General features: G+C 35.7%; 1 protein-coding gene across 1 annotated transcript in view; it reads right to left on the reverse strand.

The window, feature by feature from the left end:
- The window catches only part of LOC108355674 (lysosome membrane protein 2), a gene marked incomplete at its 5' end in the record, with an annotated part of 259,295 nt that overhangs the window by 9,565 nt on the left and 230,292 nt on the right, over positions 1 to 19,438 (reverse strand). Inside the window, one exon of the mRNA XM_017606824.1 lies at positions 12,113 to 12,704. Within this exon, the coding sequence (XP_017462313.1) occupies positions 12,113 to 12,704 (592 nt within the window). The remainder of the gene's footprint in view (positions 1 to 12,112; positions 12,705 to 19,438) is intronic.

Raw genomic sequence — 19,438 nt, forward strand, 5'->3', positions numbered from 1 at the left:
TAACTCTACATACATATTTATGTTTTCTCAGCTACAACTGAGCACCAAACTAGCCTCTCAGCTACACATCCCAACTAGCACCAAAGTAACAGAAACGGAGACGGAAACCTATAGCGAGTAACTATTACGTAACCTTCACTAGAGGTGCGACTTTGATGTATAAGTAACTTTATTTGATATATTTCCAGTATCTGCGAGGTAGTTGCTACCAATTGTCGTTACTTTAAAATTATGTGACTTTTAAGTAGCATTACCGGTATTTCGGAAGTCGTTGCTACCAGTAAGCTAACCTTAAAGTTTTTAGATCCTGAAAGTTGCAAATAGCAAGGGCGGCGACTAACCCACGTTACTGAAATGCAACTGCAAATCTGCAGCTACTCTTAGGCAACTTTGGTAGTTTTCGCGACGTTGTGGGGTCCTTAGTTGTTTCTTCACATCCATGGAACTTGTAAGTCATATCTGTGAGTGATAATAAGGTGTCCGCTACCTGCCGACCAAAACGTAACGTTACTGCAGAGTCTATGGCACCTCTTAAATTCACCATGAAGTAAATTGCACGATCAAGTCTCCAGTATCAACAAACTTCCATGCTGTTCCGCATTGTGTGTTGGTGCGTGCCTATAAGGTTAGTGAAGTGTTGTTCAGGAAAATAATGGCGTCTGTTGGCACATTTAAACACAAAGAAAAAAATACCGACATTCAACGACTTTTCACAGAAAATTAAAAGTCTTAAAGGCAAATGCCGTTGACAGTAGCGTTGTGAAACAATATTTTGGCGTTCTAAATAAACCATCAAAAATACAAAACAATGTAACATTTTTGTTAGACAAAGATAGAAGTTGAAGTTCCAGATGGAACTATGAAGTGGCAGCGGAAACTTTAAACATGAAATTTATGGTAGTGACAACATTGCTGCGACTTTAAAGTGACGCTATAGTTAGGGCTGCCAGATATCTCTGTTGCCAAACCGGGACACTTAAGGGGGGGAGAGGCCTCTCGCTGCCTTCCCTTTCGTTTCGACAAAAATTACGTACGAAAGGATGTAGTAAAATTTTATTTTGACAAAAAACAAAAACATAAAAACGTGCGATCATGAGATCATTACAACGTACACTAGAAAAACAAAACAATTTATTACAACTGAAGCAAAGGAAATTTTTCACAATGCATGTACCTTTTTTGTTCCTTATAAAAATACAGTTTATACTAAATAGATCAGAAAACATAAAAATAAAATTTCTAAACTTTGTGCAAAACTCAATAAATTTGCATACAAATTCGCAACTTTCTATTCAGACTTTTTTATAAAAATTTTGAAAATGAAGTTTTGCAGCCCATCAAAATTTAGTTGATTTTTGGTATTGTTTTTACTGAGAGTTTCTTCCATACAAACTATGTTCGACATTTTTTTGTATGTGGAAGACACTGTCAGCAAAAAAGTAAATAATTGCAAAAATCAACGAAATTTTCCGGTAACTTCAGACTTGCACTTTACTAATTGGCTCAAAAGCTACATTTTCAAAATTTGTGATCAGATGAAAGAGTCTCCGAGCCAATAATTTTGTACGATACGGTACTTATAAGTAATCAAAGAAAAAACATTAAATACAATGTAACATTAAAATATCAGTCATTTGTTTCGTTGCTGTGAACTTGTTTCAAAACTTCTGGATTTTGCTTAATATAATTGTAAAACTCTGTGCATGTCATTTTAACGTATTTAGGTACATACTTATATTAATCATCAACTATTGCTTGTGCAAAACGTGCTAAATTAAAAAAAAAATCGCATATGAAAGACCACCAACCCAACTCGTAATAAATTTAAGTGTACAAATTTTAGTATTTAGTATAGAAATATTCAATTGAAATACGCCAATATTAAAATGAAGCGCTATGCACTTAACGGATGCTTTTGCATAATTATGGGCCTTATTCTGTATCACGAACGATAGGCAAAACGAACGATTCGTCTGCAGACGACAACCTCTCTGATTGTGATTTTAAACTCTATCGGTCGTCTTCGTCTTGATTTTCGTACATTATGTTGCAATGGTCTCGGTTGTGTTTAAACCGACTAAAATGATGCCCCGGACTAATATTTGAAGCATTCCTCTGCAGACGAACCGTTCGTGTTGCCTATCGTCAATGAGACATCAGTGATTTCGGTAATCGGCCGTTTTGACATCGCCTGCAATTATGGCTGGCCTGTGAAGAAAATACCGCTCCGACCGAAACTGACCTGGAAGAAGACATTGATTTCTGCATAGTTTGCAAGAAAAATATGCAGAGATAAGAAAACCGCCGAAACACAGCTGATTGCATTGTCTGTGATCGAGGCGTTCACAGGAGTTGCTCCGGAGCAAACTCGGGCGTTCACTGCGATTCGGAATAATTTTAATCGTCTATTTTCACTTTATTCTATTAATTATGATGTATTCTTTCGCTTTCGCTCACAAATAAATGTTTTCCATTAATATTTTCAATTTTTAGGTTTATTCGCGCACTAGCAGTTTTTGATAACCATGATACAAAAAACAAGGTAGTTCCATTGTCACTTTTTCGTCGCCATATTAACAACCTGACAATTAAGCAGATTGTGACATTTCGTGCTACCATACCCAATATCTAAAATCCTTCAAATTTTCTTATTAATTTTTTGTCGATTTAAAAATATTTTGTTCTTACATGTACATTTTAAATTGTGTGAAAGCTGACAGTTTATAGAATTCAGTAGCGACGAAAACAAAGGGGGGTTAAGTGGTTAACCTTACCTAAGCCGATCATAAAACTTGCGACGCAATTTCAGATTATGCCTATGGGTCTTGGCGAGAATGTAATCCCTGAAAGTTTAGCTTAAAATGGTTCTCGGGATACACCCTGTGATCATGTTACTTTCCAGAAGGTGTCGCGCCCGTTTTCCTGTACATATTTCCGTTGGAAAAATAAATGCTTCCAGAGGTATCTATGCGTCACAAGAATTTTAGTTTATTTGGTTTATACCGCTAGCTTTCAATGGCTTCGAGATCGTTTTCATATACCCCCATTTTTCATAGGTTTGGGATTGATTTCATTTACCTCTATTCCAAGTTCTACGGTGGCACGCCGTATTTTCCAATAAATCCATACATATATCCCTACAAAGTTCCAGGACTCTACCACAAATAATTCCAGAGATATGCACTATGAAAAATTCGATTTGTATGGGAGGTTCCACACGCCCTTTAGATATCGGGTTTGTTTTAGCCTATAACCATTCTTGGAAAATTTGTGTCCGAAATTTCCAAAAAATCGGTACAGCCGGTATGAGCATTGCGACTCCTCAAGCGAAATGAACTAATGATTGCAAAAAATGAAATCAAACATCATAGTTGACCCAAAAAGAATATTAGACTTCATTCTCTTAACTTCTTTCTGCTTGAATAATACGCGAATACACTTTTTATCGACTTACAAACTGTACAATAATTCCCCCAGATTTATCAAAAGTGCAAAAACACAATTTTTGTTCCAACTGAAATGACATGCATAATTTAATACAATTTGATCTAACTGATGATAGCAAAGGGGAAGGTTATTTCTCGTACTGCAAAAGCAAGTTATAAAATGTTTAGAAAATGTAAGTTGTTTTCGGGTTTTAGACCAAAATAAAAGTGTGTCCAAGAATACCTCGACTTCCCCTGCATATGGATGTATGTACATAGGTTTGCAATTACGCATATTTACATTACACTAGTGAAGAATATGGGGGAGGACGCCATAAAAGGTAAACGCTGGAAGGGAGCCACAATACAATACTGCAAGATAGTAACCCTTGATTTTAAAAATGCTTTTAACTCGGCACCCTGGCAAAAGATCCTACGGCGTTAGATGGGCTTTCCGTGCCCGTGTACCTCACTAGAATAATCGCAAACTACTTTGATGGAAGAGTGCAACAATACAATACCCACGACGGTGCCAAAGAATACAAGATTACCGGTGATGTTCCACTGGGTTCAGTGTTAGGACGTTCAGTCTGGAATATAATGGACGATAAAGTACTTCGACTCAATGTCCCGAAAGAAACCAACATAGTGGGTGTCGCGGACGATATTGCAGTTGTCTTAGTAGCTAAGCATCTAACCCAAATATCCAACTTAACCAATGCCACAGTAACGCTTATAGGTGAGTGGCTGGACTCAATGGGACTTGCCCTAGCGGAAAAAAGACCCAGGCTGTTCTTGTTACAGGCAGGAAGATTCGTGAATATGTGTCATTTAACGTTAAAGGAGTCCTGGTAAACACAAAACCCGCCATCAAATATCTGGGCGGAGACGCAACGCTATGTTTCAAAGAACACCTTGTTTATGTTTGCGAAAAAGCTGCTAAAACATGCTGCGCTTTATCAAGAATGATGCTCAATGCACGTGGTCCCAAGTAGAACAGCAGACGTCTTTTAGCCAGAGTATTTAAGTCAGTATCCCTGTATGTTGCGCAAGTTGTTGAAAATATGCTCCAATCCACAGAAAACTAGAATCCAGTTTCCAATCAGAGTGTCCAAAATTTAGGAAATCGCCATTGGCGATTTTTTCCATTCAAATAAATTTTTTCCAATTATAAAAATATACAAAACTTAGTTTTCCACGATAATTTTACAGAAGAGGCTAATGAACTGCGTGATAAACTTGACTTAAGAAGCATATTAAAAACTCTCAAAAAATTAATAGTTAATTAAATACTTTTAAAAAAGCTTTGATTTTGTCACCAGAAAAGTGTGTGAATCACAAGAGGGCGAGTTTCAAGGAACCTACCAATTCACTATTTGACTTTGAAGGAAACAAAAGCAGCGCAAACTGAATATTTAAATCTTTAAATTTCCCATGGAATAACTTTTTTCAGAACCATTCCATCCGACTCTGAAGAATTTTGGATAATTGCTTACGGAGTGAAAACCGCAACAGGCAATAAAATGTTTGGAAATATAAGTAAAGTAGCCTTCATAATTTTATCCTTGCCGCACTCACATGCTTCTGTTGAGCGCGACTTTTCCGTAACGAATTTAACAAAAACCAAGATTCGAAATATGAGGATAAGGGATGAGGTTGGAAAGCCTTAATTCAATAGTTCGAATAAAGTGTTATTTGAAGGCTAATAGTTTTTGCTGCAAAACGTTTCTAATATCAATAGTATGTTATCAAGGTTGAATAGCTCATTATATGACAACAACAGAAATGTAAATGATTCATACACTATAGATGATTTTGAAAAAATTTTAGAAATAGCTGATCTCGCCTTATTATAGGTACAGGATGTTAGGAGGTTTAGTTCGGGTTAAAGCCCCACATTGGCAAGGTACAAAAGCTTTCGATGTTTCCTCCTCGTAAAAAAACCGACATGTTTACATATGCACATGCACAATCCATATAACAGCTTACGTGTGAGAGAGAGTTTGAAATTCTGCTGAAAGTAAGAAATTTGGAATGCGGCTGCAAGTAAACTGCTGGGCCGCTTAATACTCTTTTTTTATGAGAGTTGATCTTGCGAACGGGTGTACCGATTTTTTTTCCAATTTGGGACACCTACTACACACACCATCTATACGTCACTGGCCATGCCTCCGGGACAATGAAAACATCTGATGAAGCGGCTCTTGGAGTTTTCGAGATAAAGATTCTGCGAAAGATTTACGCACCCTTACGCGTTGGCGATGGCGAATACTGCAGAATATTTAACGATGAGTGGTATGAGCACTACAACGATATAAACATGTCGTTCCAATGGACAGAAACGCCCCTGCTCTGAAAGAATTCAACGCGGGCCACGATGCTGGTAACAGAGGAAGAGGAAGACCTCCTCTGCGTTGGAAAGACCAAGTGAAGTAATTCGGAGACACCAGGGGTCAAAGTAAAATTACCACTGTTGAATAAACAGAATAAAGACAATTCTTGATGAATTCTTACAAATACAATTGTAAGATATTTAAGAAATTTAGTCTGAAATAAGTATATGTTTATTGGATTTTCTATGGACCAATGATACTCCCCATTTTGAAATTGCCATCAAATAACCGGATCATTGTTGTCGCAATAACTTCTTCACGGACATAACGCTTTCGTTGGGTTATCTAAGATAGCAATTGAGGATATGCCTTCTTGTTGGTGAAAACGTTGGAGCAAATGTTTCAATAATTTTTTTTTTTGGGCCGGACGAAGTTTGCCGGGTCTGCTAGTTCAATATATACGTACTAAAAACTTTATCGCAACAAGGAAAGAGTTGGAATCAATCGAATTAAATAGACCCTTAGCCAATTTTTCCAAAAATGCCAATAGTCAACAATTTTATTGAGCTCTAGGCCGTTTTTAAATAAAAAACTATAGTGGACAAGCAACAATAATTTTTATTTTTTTGAAAAAATGGTAGAAGTGATAGCCAGTTGCCGCCCACACAACAACCTAACAACAACAGCGAATCTGGCATACACCGACTGACAACCATAATGTAAGACTATCAAGTACGATGGCGGCAAATACCCGGTGGGCTTCATCAAACAGTGGAGTCACACCGCACACTCCGTAACCGTCGTCAGAGTACGGGCGAACATCTCCGCGAATACTTGTATGCCATGATGGAAATTGGCAAACCGATAGATCTGGAAGATTCCAACCTGATCGAACATTTCATCGAAGGAATCCCGAACAGTAAGATCATCAAGAGCAACTTGTAACCGGCGCAACATACCAAGGAGCTGAAGAAGCATATCAAGGTGTACCCGAAGATCCGATCGAGAAAACCACAGTCAACATCTTCAAACAGGGATTTACAAAATTCACCGTCGTCAAGCAACGAGTGTTTCAATTGTGGTGGTCAGTCCCACTTCCCTCGAAATTGTCATCGAGCGAGTGAGTGCAAGAGCGCTGGAGAGGAAATGAAGACCGAGAGAGCTCCAGCAAACATGATGGGAGGTAAGGCAGAGGGCTTGATTTTTAAAAACATGTTTTTTAGGATGTCGAATCTGACAGCTTCGGCACTTGTCGCCACAGGATCAGGCATGTGCCACAGGATCAGGCAGCTTTTCCATGCCAATCCACGGAATTTAGCTCGATATTACTTTTCATGTTAGGTTGCACACGATACATCGACGTATTTAAAAAATCTCTACATCGTTCGTAAAATGTGATGCTAATATCAATGTTTCGAAAACTACAAAATATAGCAACTTTGATGTTATTTCTTTCGATCTTGATCATTCATCACTGGTAAAATTACTTGCATATCGCGGCATTTTGAAACAACCTGTGTGTAGGGACTTTGAGCAGCATCATAAAACTTTGAGAGAGAAAAATTTAAATAACCACCGAACTTGGTTAAATGTAATGATGTATGAATTACAAATGTACGTATCCTTTTACTCTGCATAAAGGTTGAAATATGACAAGATTTGAAACACCTCTTTCCAAATTTATATGAACATGGATACGAACATCGATAAATCGTTCAAACTATCGATGTTTCATTTTTGCAACATCGAACAATCTTAACATCGATATTTTTATGAACGATTGTGCAACCCTTGTTTCATGTGACAAGCTAGCGGGACTAAGATGAAAAATAAAAAACAATCAATCGAACGCAATACGGATGGGGACTAAAGTTAAAAGCTAAATATCTAGGGACATATAAGGTTGCGAAGAAAATGAGAGGCGGACGTTACACGGTCGAGATGGTTGGAGACCACGAGGGCCTAAACCGCACAATCGCAGTCGCCGAGTTCATCAAGAGCTGGAACTCATCATCCGAGGCCGAATGATCGCACAGGATGGTCGAATGTGAGATTGGAATAACTTACTATTGGAACGGAACTGACAGACACATCATTGTCGGAAAATGCAACCATCCGTAGAGGACGCAGGATCAACGATCGGACGGTACTGAACAAACCCCAATGTGTTAATAAATCGACTACTGTCCACATAAATAATTTGGACAAACTGTTTTAGTACATATGCAAATGAGTATGCATAAGTTTTGTTTTCATCGGTAAGGAATATTTTCCAATTTTCATCCAAAAAACCAAACGCGTATGCCAAGATATTAACAAACATTACGAATGCATCGACACACCTGAATCTATTTTTTAAATAAAAAAAGCTTTGCTTAACCAGTTAAATAAATAAAGTAATTTCTTTAATCGAGAACGAAAAATTACACATTTGTTAATGCTTAGACTCATTTGAAACAATTGTAACGGCTTCGAATACTTTCGCGATCGCGCAAGACGATACGAGCATGGATCGGAAACTTGGACCTTCCGCCCGCTTCATATATCAAAGTAATGCTGATGAGAACATGGAATTCGAAAACTATGTATATACAGGGTGATCCAAAACTGGGTACAAGTATTTGGCACACCTATTGCTTGGACCAAAACAAACCCAAAAATTTGAGTTACGGCCAGTTAAAGATACATCGATCACAGCAATGAAATCATCGGTTTTTGGTTCATTTTGAACAAACATCTTTACGTGAAAACCTTAAATGGAATGAAATTGAGAGATTTCCCGCCAAATTTAAAGAAAATTTTGCAACCATTCATCACGATTTTAGTGCGGTAAACTGTAAGTTTTTGTATCAATAAGTAAAATAACGGATTTTGTTCCAGAGTTTCAAATTTTTATTATTAAAATTAGCTACTTGTAATGATCTCCATTTACAAGAAAATAAGCTTCCATTCTTCGATGTAAAGAGAGGGAATTCAAAACCTTTCAACTTCATCATTCATGATTTGGACGTAAAGGTTTTTGTTTAAAATGAGCAAAAATCGGCGATTTCAATGCTGTAATCGAGATCTCCTTAGCTGGCCGTAACTCAGTAAATAAGCCCTGGGGAGAAAAATGTGTCCTAAATTTTTTTTGTTTTGGACTAAGGAATACATGTGTCAAATATTTGTACGCAGTTTAGGATCACCCTATATATGTTAATACGCTAGGACTGAAGGTATGCGACTCAATGATTTGTGGCGGTGCCAGTTTACGCGTTAAAGAAAGAATTTGGTTTTTGAATGCCAACATTATTTAAGTGGTTATAGCTTTAATTTGGCAACCGCAGCACATCAACTGATTTTTTATTTTTATTCTAAAAAATTAAGCGATCTAAGCAAACATGAATTAGAAAAGCAAATACATATGACAAATTCATTTGTCAAATATTTGGTTCGAAGCATGATACAATAATTTTTAGAAGATAGTTTCACTTCACGTTTTTTGACATAAACAGTATCTATAGGCTCCGTTATGCATACTTGGCATTGCTTGAGCGATGTCACATAAGGAATCTGTTAAATGAGCTTCGCGTGTAAGCGGTTACCCAACGCACAGCATTACATACGTAAAAGTCTGTTGGTTTTTGATTTCTACGTAAAAATGGTATAGCAGTGCATGCAATGCCAAGTATGCATAACAGAGCCTTATGAAAAACACGCAGTGTGGCCACTACTACGATATAGAACTTGGGGAATTTCGATTATTATTTTTAATCGGCCCCGCGATTAAGTTGGTGTAGTGTGCGCACCTTCATACATCTTCATGTACAGCGTAGCGACGAATAACTGGTACGCAGGCTTTTTTGAGAAATAAAAGGGTCCTTTATAGATTTTGCGAAAAGAGTATTTTATTGTTAATTTTTCACAGATTTTACCTTAGTTGTATTAATTAGTTTTTACATTTTAATCTTTATTTACATTTGCCAGCAGTGTAAACTTTGAGAGAAAAATTCATTTGGCACGCAACTCTTTTTCAGGTGTATTTTTTCTTAGGCATTGTATACAAAATGACAAAATAAATGAAAAACTGTATAGGGCTGTTCGAATGAATGGCCGTCCTAGTCACCACTTCCGAGTCTATTCGATTTTTAAGTATGGGCAGTGATCGGACTTTAAAAAAATTCTGTGTGGTAGAATCTGGAAAAAAATGTGGTAGATGTAAAAAAAAATGTGGTAGATCACTGGGTTTGGATCAAACTTTGTACAAAAATTAAAAAAACTCTGCAAGGTTTCACATAAATTGCAAACTTTTTACTCTAAAAAAATTTAGTTTTAGTATAATAAAGTGCAAGATTGAAGTTGCTAAAAAATTTAGTTGAATTTTGGCAATTTTTTTCCTTGACAGTGTAAAGCAGTTCCTTCCATATCAAGGTATTTTTCGAATATATTTTAAGAAATTTCTGCAACCTTGTGGAGTGCTGCCAGCTTTTCTAGCGAACAAATATGGCACGTTCCAGAAACAGGTAATTGGGATTTGCCGATTTGGACAATTCTCAAGTAAAAGTATNAAAAAATTTAGTTTTAGTATAATAAAGTGCAAGATTGAAGTTGCTAAAAAATTTAGTTGAATTTTGGCAATTTTTTTCCTTGACAGTGTAAAGCAGTTCCTTCCATATCAAGGTATTTTTCGAATATATTTTAAGAAATTTCTGCAACCTTGTGGAGTGCTGCCAGCTTTTCTAGCGAACAAATATGGCACGTTCCAGAAACAGGTAATTGGGATTTGCCGATTTGGACAATTCTCAAGTAAAAGTATACAACGCCTCAAAAACTTTAGATGCACTTAAATTTGCTAATACTTTCACAAAAATCGCAATTTTTTACATTTTCGCTATTAATTCTTTTTCTTCTTCTTCTTCTTATTTGGCGCTGTAACCGCCTAAGCGATTTTGGCCGAGTCCAAAACAGCACGCCAGTCATTTCTCTTCTGTGCTAACTGACGCCAATTGAAAATGCCAAGTGAAGCCAAGTCCTTCTCCACCTGGTCTTTCCAACGCAGAGGAGGCCTTCCTCTTCCTCTGTTCCCAGCATCGCGGCCCGCGTTGAATATTTTTAGAGCAGGAGCGTTTCTGTCCATCCGAACGACATGGCCAAGCCAGCGGAGCCGCTGAATTAATTCTTTTTATAAATCATATATTTTGCAATTTAACACAATAAAACCACGTTTTCTGTCGAAAAATTTATTACTGAGAAAATTTACTATTTTACAGTTTATTTTATCCTCTCATTCGGCTTTGTTTAGTTTTACTTGAGAAATTTCATCGTCGCCGGAATCTTGTATTATATCATTCTTGTTACCCTATAGAGTTTAGTGTTGGACAATTTTTGCTTTTAAAATTAAGAAAATTATGTCGACCAAAAATAAAACTACGCAAAAACGCGAATATGTGGTAGATTTTAGTAGATTTTGAGTGGTAGATGTGGTAGATGCTCAAAAAAGTGGCAGATCTACCGCAATGTGGTAGAAGTCCGATCACTGAGTATCAGGCCTTATGCTGGACAGAAGGAGGAGTATAAGGGACTTAAAATGGAGAAAATTATCCTATGGTTATAGAAGATATGTAATAAATTAATTGACGAAGACCTGCGTGCCAAATGAACTTTTGTTTCAAAGTTTACACTGCTGGCAAATGTAAATAAGGTTCAAAATTTAAAAACTAATCAACAACACTAAAGAAAATCTGTGGAAAATTAACAATAAAATCCTTTTTTCGCAAAATCTATAAAGGACCATTTTATTTCTCAAAAAAACCTGGGTAACAGTTATTCGTCGCCACGCTATACATATTTAAGCGAGCCCTACTATTTAAATAGGCGGCCGATAAAGTCTGTGGTACGCGGTAATTCTTATACATAGCTGTATCCTTACATCTATTGCGTGTGTTGCAATATCCACGGAAGCAGCAGTTAATTTTTTATGAAGAAACTTATTAAAAAATATTAAAAAATGTTATTCTTATGTATTTACATGTTTGGCTTTCTTTGTTTTATTTGTCCAACGTTAAAAGCTAGATTTTTTTCTTTGAACAAGTTGATACAACAAAATACGAAACACGTTTTCTGTCAGATAGCTAACATGGCGGATAAGAAGAAGAAGTGAAACTACCTTCTAAAAATTATTGTATCATGGTTTGAAGTAAAACAATTTGTTCTCTTCTAAACGATGAAATGAAAAAAAAAAAATCGGTTGCACTGAGGTTGAAAATATATAAGTAAATGCGCATTAGGTCTCAGCTGAATGCAGTATAAGTTGCTACTTATACATATCGATTGGATGAATGCCGAAACTAATTTTTAAAAGAATGTTTTACTTACTTTTTAAAATCGGTCCCTTATGAACTGCAATGTTTATTTGTATTCGGGATGCTCCACTTATTGGAAATGCAAATCGTGGGTGAATATCCGCATAGGTTTGATGTAGTTCCTGTATAGGCTTGATTCCTTCAAAGTCCTTATAAATATCGGGATTACCGGAAAAGAAATGGGGAAAAGAGGGAAATATTGGAGCTCCGTTGTAGCACTTTGTAGCATTAATTACTCCACTGGGTAAGCAAACTTGAGTATTACGACAATAACATGCGTTCAATGGATTTTCATCCGGGCTAGAAAACACATTCAATGTGGTGCGATAACGTAATGCATCAATGTTGTTAAAAATCGTAACTTCCTTCTCAAAATGTAATGGTATTTTTCTGCAAAGTACTTGTAGAAAAACTTGTAAATCGTCTCTATTATCTAAGATATGCGGAGGAAACATCGAAGCGTCCGAGCCATCAATGCGGTTGCATTCTTCTTCGCTCCAAAAATCCAAAAGTGGTTTTCCATTAAATTGGGTTATGATGCTGAATTTGCGAATATTATCTTCGCCCGTATTTATTTGTAAGGAATCAACGCTTGTACCATTTCGCTGAAAATGTGTTGCCCATCCGCCATTAGTTATTTATAAATATACATACATTAAAACATACAAATACATACATAAGTATATGTCAATATATAAGATCATAGATATGGCTTAATTTTACTGGATTCTTATTAGTGGTGTTAATACTAAGGCGATCATATATTGAAATATAAACTGACAAATAAATAGATAAGAGAACTAAGATATTTTATATAATTTTACTGCATACAAAATTAAAAATGCAGTAAGTACTTATTTGCGGCGCAAACTTTTATATTTAGACTCCATAGCATAGAATCGCAACTCTACATTGATGCAGCCAATATACGCACCCGACTTGGTGCAGCAAAAAATGTCGAAAAGCTGCAATCAAAATAGACGGTCAATTGATTCGCCACTCAACTCTCACACCTGCTGTGAGAGAGCACTCTTCAGCAAAGCGACATACGGTAGCAGTGGAACCACATTTCCCGCTCATTACTGGTGTGTCAAGAAGCTGCAGATAAAAAAGGTTCCGCCTATAGGACCACGCTGCGATCGGGCAAAACGCTAGTCATCCGCTATCGGCGACTCCGCCATTCGTGCTAACTGTTTCATCGAGCGTATTGTGTGAAAGACTGTAATCCTCCGTCAATGAACTGATTGCGCCTTACCAGTGTGGCTTCAGATCAGAATAGAGGAGGACCCTTCCGAGCCGATTGTTACCAGTCGAGGGTTCAGACAAGGTGACTCCCTTTCATGTGATTTCTTTAATCTGACATTGGAAAAGATAATAAGAATCGCAGAACTGAACCGCTCAGGCACAAAACTTTACGAGGCTTGCGTACTGTTTTGGACTCGGCCAAAATCGCGTAGGCGGTTCTAGCGCCAAATACGAAGAAGAAAAACTTTGTGCGTTCCAGATGCATTTGCTCAAGCGAGGCATGGTCTTGACCCATCAGCAATGAATGTCTTGTCTGGCAAGAGATGCAGTTGGTTATTTTTATGCATATATGTAATACTCCTATATTGGCAGTAAGAGCTAGTACCGTCCGAAAACACTACAGTACAGATATATCAGTAAACACGTACGAAAGAAAAGGAACACATACGTTTATAAATAAACATGTACACGACACATTTACAAAAACGGCACTCAAGTACACAATACATTGACAAAAAAAGTACTAGATTGTCTTGCTTTGATTTCGGAATGCTTACACATTGAGATGTTAGCTTACTACCAATATAGAAGTATTACATATATGTTTTTATGTAACTTGCGGACTTTAGCTTTCACAAATTGGACATATATGGGAACCTTTTATTTTCTCCTAAAACTAAACAACTTGTGTAAATCCTTTTTGGGTAATCGCACTGTTTTAAAGTTTGCCGTTTCTCAAATCTTTACTTTTGCTTTCATTGTTTATTTTAAACTCATCACACATCACTTTAACTGAAACACCACTTTTTAGTTTTTCCAGAATACTGGTAAGTCAAAGAAAGGCAAAAAATACAAATTTTGTGTGTGTGGCATGCACAAACAAAGAATATTTTAGGTACTGAGGTTAAATTGTTTTGAAGTTTCTTTTATAAAGGTTACAATGTTTTGCTTTAGAGACTTGCATTAATCAAGGAATTGCACGTATTGAGGGTTGAGGTTACCGTGTACGCACTGCAAATATTTTTAATCGGATAAACAGGAATTAAGTTGCGAACAGTTATAATGCTCAACCCATGAAAAGCGCGTTTTAAGACCTTAAGTCCAGATTTGAGGGGGTATTCAAAATTTTAAGTATGCATATTTTTTGTGCTTCGATAGATCTATAACTTTAGCAGTCACACAGTGTTATAATCCCGACGAAATCCTTGACGGTGGTACCGGGAGGGGAACGGTACATGACGGTTTGGGTTAAAGTCTCACATTGACGAGGTTAGGCTTTCGATGCTTCCTCCTCGTAGAATAAACATGCGCAGTTAGAAGTTAACTATTCAAATCGACGAACAGTTTTATGTCAACTTTTGTGAACATCTGTTTATGTGTTTTTGTGCAACATACCTCTATAGGTTGCATTAATAAGCTATAATAATAAGCTATAATAAACAATTTTTCAGTAAGTTATTGGTTTTGAAATTTTTTTTGTTGCATTGTGATAATGTTTCCATATAATAAGGTGACATTTTTTTCGAGAAAAGAAAACGCCATTAGTCAGTTGCAAATTCATTGGTACTCAAAATGCACGTGACTAGGCAATACATTTTTGTAGTATCTGTGGTCAAACTAACAAAGGCATATAAGCTGGCAGGAATGACATTACGAGCACCTAAAAAATTGGCCTAGTGGTTGTATAAATAAAGACGTACACAATTTATACACAGAAACGGTACTAGACTATCTCGTTTTGATTTCGGAACGCTTACACGCTGAGAAGATAGCTTCCCAGCAAACAATTGGAGTCATAAATGAGTCTTTAAGGAGTCCTATTTCGGAGCTATTACGCTCATAATGAGCTCATTTAAGAGTCCGATATGAGTGTGTTTCCCTTCCTACGAATGTCGAATCAATATGAGTCATATTGGACTCTTATTGGCCTCATATACGGCTCATTTTGGACTCTTTTAAAACAAGTTTTGGCCTCATATATGACTCTTTTTGATACCCTTATCGGCCTCATAAATTGCTACATTCGGACTCTTATTTTAGGTTGCTCTTTGAGTCTTATTCAACTCACTATATTTGCAAAGGCATTCCGCAAAAAGTCCTTGCAAATAACATACATACATACTTACATGCATATACACATTCCAACATGCATTCAATAGCAGCAGCTGAAGCTAAATTTTGTTCATTTTTTGTTTTCTAATTATTTTCAATTTCTGTATAAACAAGTTTAGATATAAATTTCAAATCTTTATTGTTTTTATATTGGCACAAGGTGCTGGCTCATAACTTGGCTCATATATGAATCCTAAAAGATTCATATAAGAGTAAAAAATTTTTTGTTTTTGAAACTCATATTTCTTACCTACCTAGGACACCTTTCGAACTCATATATTCTGAACGCACAGAATATGTTTGCCGGGTTACTGCCAATATAGACGTATTACATACATATCTGTACGCATTAATGTAAAGCTGCCTTTACATGAGGCGATTTTTTGACAGGCGATAATCGCCTGCAAAAGTTGACTTGCTGTCTACTTTTAGGCAAGCTATTTTTGAATCACCATTTACAAGAGCGATTTTTCCAGAGCAATGTTGAATCGCCTGGAAAACCGCCTCATCTAAAGGCAGCTTAAGAGAACAAAAATGAGAGTAATATTACGTTCAAATTGGCCCCATTTAACTTTGTTAAATGAAAAAGAGCTTTTTGGAAAACACGATCGTCTACATTGAACATTTGGAGTTAAATTTGACGGTTATTTGATTACCACTAGTTTAGTTCGTATGCACTATTTATCTCTTGCACCTTGGTCTCTTTTTTGGCGGGCAGATACGCATACAATTTAGATATTTTTTGATAATTTTTAATATTTTTCAGAATATAAATTTTTTAAACGTTGGCGTGTCAAGTTAAATGATTTAACTCGTTTGAAACCAGTTCAGCGCAGAGTTGTATCAGAAAGCATTCTGCTTCAGCCAGTCAGAAAGAGCCAAAAGCTTTCATTTGACACGCCAACGTTTAATAAATGTATATTCTCAAAAATATTAAAAATGCAAAACTATCAAAAAATTTCAAAATTGTATGCATGTCTGCCCGTCAAGAAGGAGGTCATGGCAGTTATTACTTATTTCCCCTCAGGTCTCATCGTACGCAGAGATAAATAGTGCTTACGAACTAAACATTTTGAAGCCTCTATGTAATCCTCATGCGTTAATATCATGAAGCAGACTTTCGCATAAAATAAATTGAAACACAAAAACTTCCTTCCTTCCGCCTTCTTCTCTTTTTTGGCGGGCAGACATGCATACAATTTTGATATATTTTGATAGTTTTGCACATGATACAAAAACGAAGGTAGGCCATTGTCACTTTTTCGTCGCCATATTAACAACCTGAAAATTAAGTAGATTGTGACATTTCGTGCTACCGTATCCGATATATAAAATCCTTCAAATTTTGTTATTCATTTCAGGTTTATTTACAAACATTTTGTTCTTATAATGGAAATTTGAACAAGCATAAGGTACATATTGGCTGCATTTCTTTATTCATTCTGAACGTTTGGAATAAACTTTTTTGTTTACTTATTCTTTAGAACGCTCCTCGTGATATGTTAACGTATATTTCAAACGCATTCTGTTTATTCCGGCTGTGAAATGGGATTATCCGGAATGTATAAAGAAACGCAGCCATTTTATTGGGTACGGCTCGGTTATTTGTACAAAAACCAAAACCATATAATCGAGCATTTCCCCTTTTGTTTTTGAAAGAGGTTCAATAAGTTGATAATTGTGTTTCTAGTTTTCATACTAACAATAAATCATCATTTTTGTTTCACACCCCCTCTAATATTGAACAGTAAAATATACTTATTTTTACACTAAGAAACAACGATATTGTCGAGACATACTAGAATTAGATCATACTCACTTCTCTGAAAGTCATGAGGCCTATGGGTCCCAAAGTAAATTCCGTTTTCAAGTTACTTGAAAGACATGGACAAAGATAATATCGAAATGTGTAATTTCAGTGTCTCAATTATATCAGAAACAATCGTATCCGATATAGAAAACGGTAATAGTCCTGGCTAGCTACATTGTGTAATAATCAGATGACATAATGGCACTAAAAAAATTTTAAAATATGTTCACTAAAGTTTATTAATGTAAAAATAAAGATTTTGGCAAGTAGCTATCGAACTTAATGTAAAATTTTAACGTTTTTAATATAAGATATTAATTATTTTTAAAAGGTAAATATTGATACAACTATTTTATTTATACTCCTAAATTTAGGATATAAAATCCCCTCCACCAAAAACTAAATTGGTTAACGCCGCTTCGAATTTTTACAATTGAGCAATTGTCAAAAATCTCCTTTTTTCTGTTGTTTACTGAAACTACCTTCTTTTTTGTATTATGGTTTTGCATTTTTAATATTTTTGAAAATATAAATTTTTTGAACGTCGGCGTGTCAAATGAAAGCTTTTGGCTCTTTCTGATAGGCTAAAGCAGAAAGCTTTCTGATACAACTCTGCTCTGAATGCAGAAATGAATAAATAAAATTTTCAAATTCCTATTTTTAATGAAGCTTGCTTTATATGTACATATAAAATGTAAATACATATGTGATTGAACGCACAAGTATTTCAATATTTTTTTCCGAAAAATCAGCTATAACTTCTACCAAATTGTTAATTATTTAATATTGTTTTTCCACCAAATTTTCAGAAAAACCGGCCACAAGCTCAATAAAATTGATGAACTTTCGTTTTTTTGTAATAAGTTTTGCTTTTTGTAATATATATAAGTGCGAAGCTGTAACGCATATCCCAGCACGAAATGTCGAAGGGCTTAGCATGTGTATTTCAGCATAAAATTTTTATTTTCATTAGAGGCACCCTGTGTTTGCTTGCTATTGTAAATGGTTGCATACATTTAGGCATATGCAAAAAATATAGAAAAAAGGTTTTTTCTTAACAGCGGTCGTCCCTCGGCANAATTAAAAATGAAAATGAATAAAAAAATTAAATCAGCAAAATGAATAAAATTAAGTGAAATTAATGTTTAACTTCTAACCTAACCTACATTTGTATGTATGTAACTGAATCGCCTAATAATACTTTACATATAAAAAGATTATCCTAATTTTCGAGCTTAAATCCCTAATCTGTTATTAGAAAAAGAGATTAGCCATGCAAAATGATCATTAAAAATATCTCAGATTAAACCGATAACTTTTTGGTGTCCAACCTAGTTTTATCGATTATACTTGCGAAGAAGAGGAAGAATGTCAAATGTTAAAGTAAACAAAAATTGACTCTAGTAAGGAAAATAGGTTTGTAAAGGTATTTTTAATAAAATATTCAGTTAAAATATATTTAAATGGCATAATATGTGTTGCAGAAAAAAGTGACCATGGTGGCACAGAGAAGAAGTTTAACTTTTCCTCGAGTTGTGTGAATAACAAGCACAACCAATTTGACAGCTAACGAGCTTTGATTGGGATTATATTTATATGGAAACGTAATTTTATGCTTTGCCATTCGCATTCTCTCGCATTTTTTTTTAAATTTGGATGTTTTTTCTTCAGATTTTGGTTGGTTATTTTTATAACAAGTGGCAACCGTGGTTGTAGCTGCTGTGTAGCAGATCAGATGAACGATCGCATGAAAAAAAGCATGTGTGTTAGCATGGACACACGATTGAATACGAACGATTTCACTCTATTACTTTTTGTAAATACCACACAAAGTCATTCATGCGAAGGCGGTCATCGCTGTTCGTTAGTCATGGGGAATAGTCATGGAAGTTGTTATTCCAGTAGAAATCGGTTGTATGCATTCATGAAGTATGCATGCTGTATGAGTGAAATAGTGTGAACAATTCATGCGTAGTCATGAATTTCCACAACTAAATTCAAATTCTAGCGAACTTGTTGTTTTAAGTATATTTCTTGATAAAGTTCACTGCTTTACAGCAATGGAATTTTTATAATATTTTCAGTCAAAAATTTTAGTGAAAGGACGTGTTGTACGATAATATTTTCAGCACCAACGGGCTTCTACAAGATATGCATTTGCATATGTAAATG

This window comes from Rhagoletis zephyria, unplaced genomic scaffold (assembly GCF_001687245.7).
Source record: "Rhagoletis zephyria isolate East Lansing unplaced genomic scaffold, Rhagoletis_zephyria_1.1 Rzeph_scaffold_00168, whole genome shotgun sequence".
Classification (NCBI taxonomy): Eukaryota; Metazoa; Arthropoda; class Insecta; order Diptera; family Tephritidae; genus Rhagoletis; species Rhagoletis zephyria.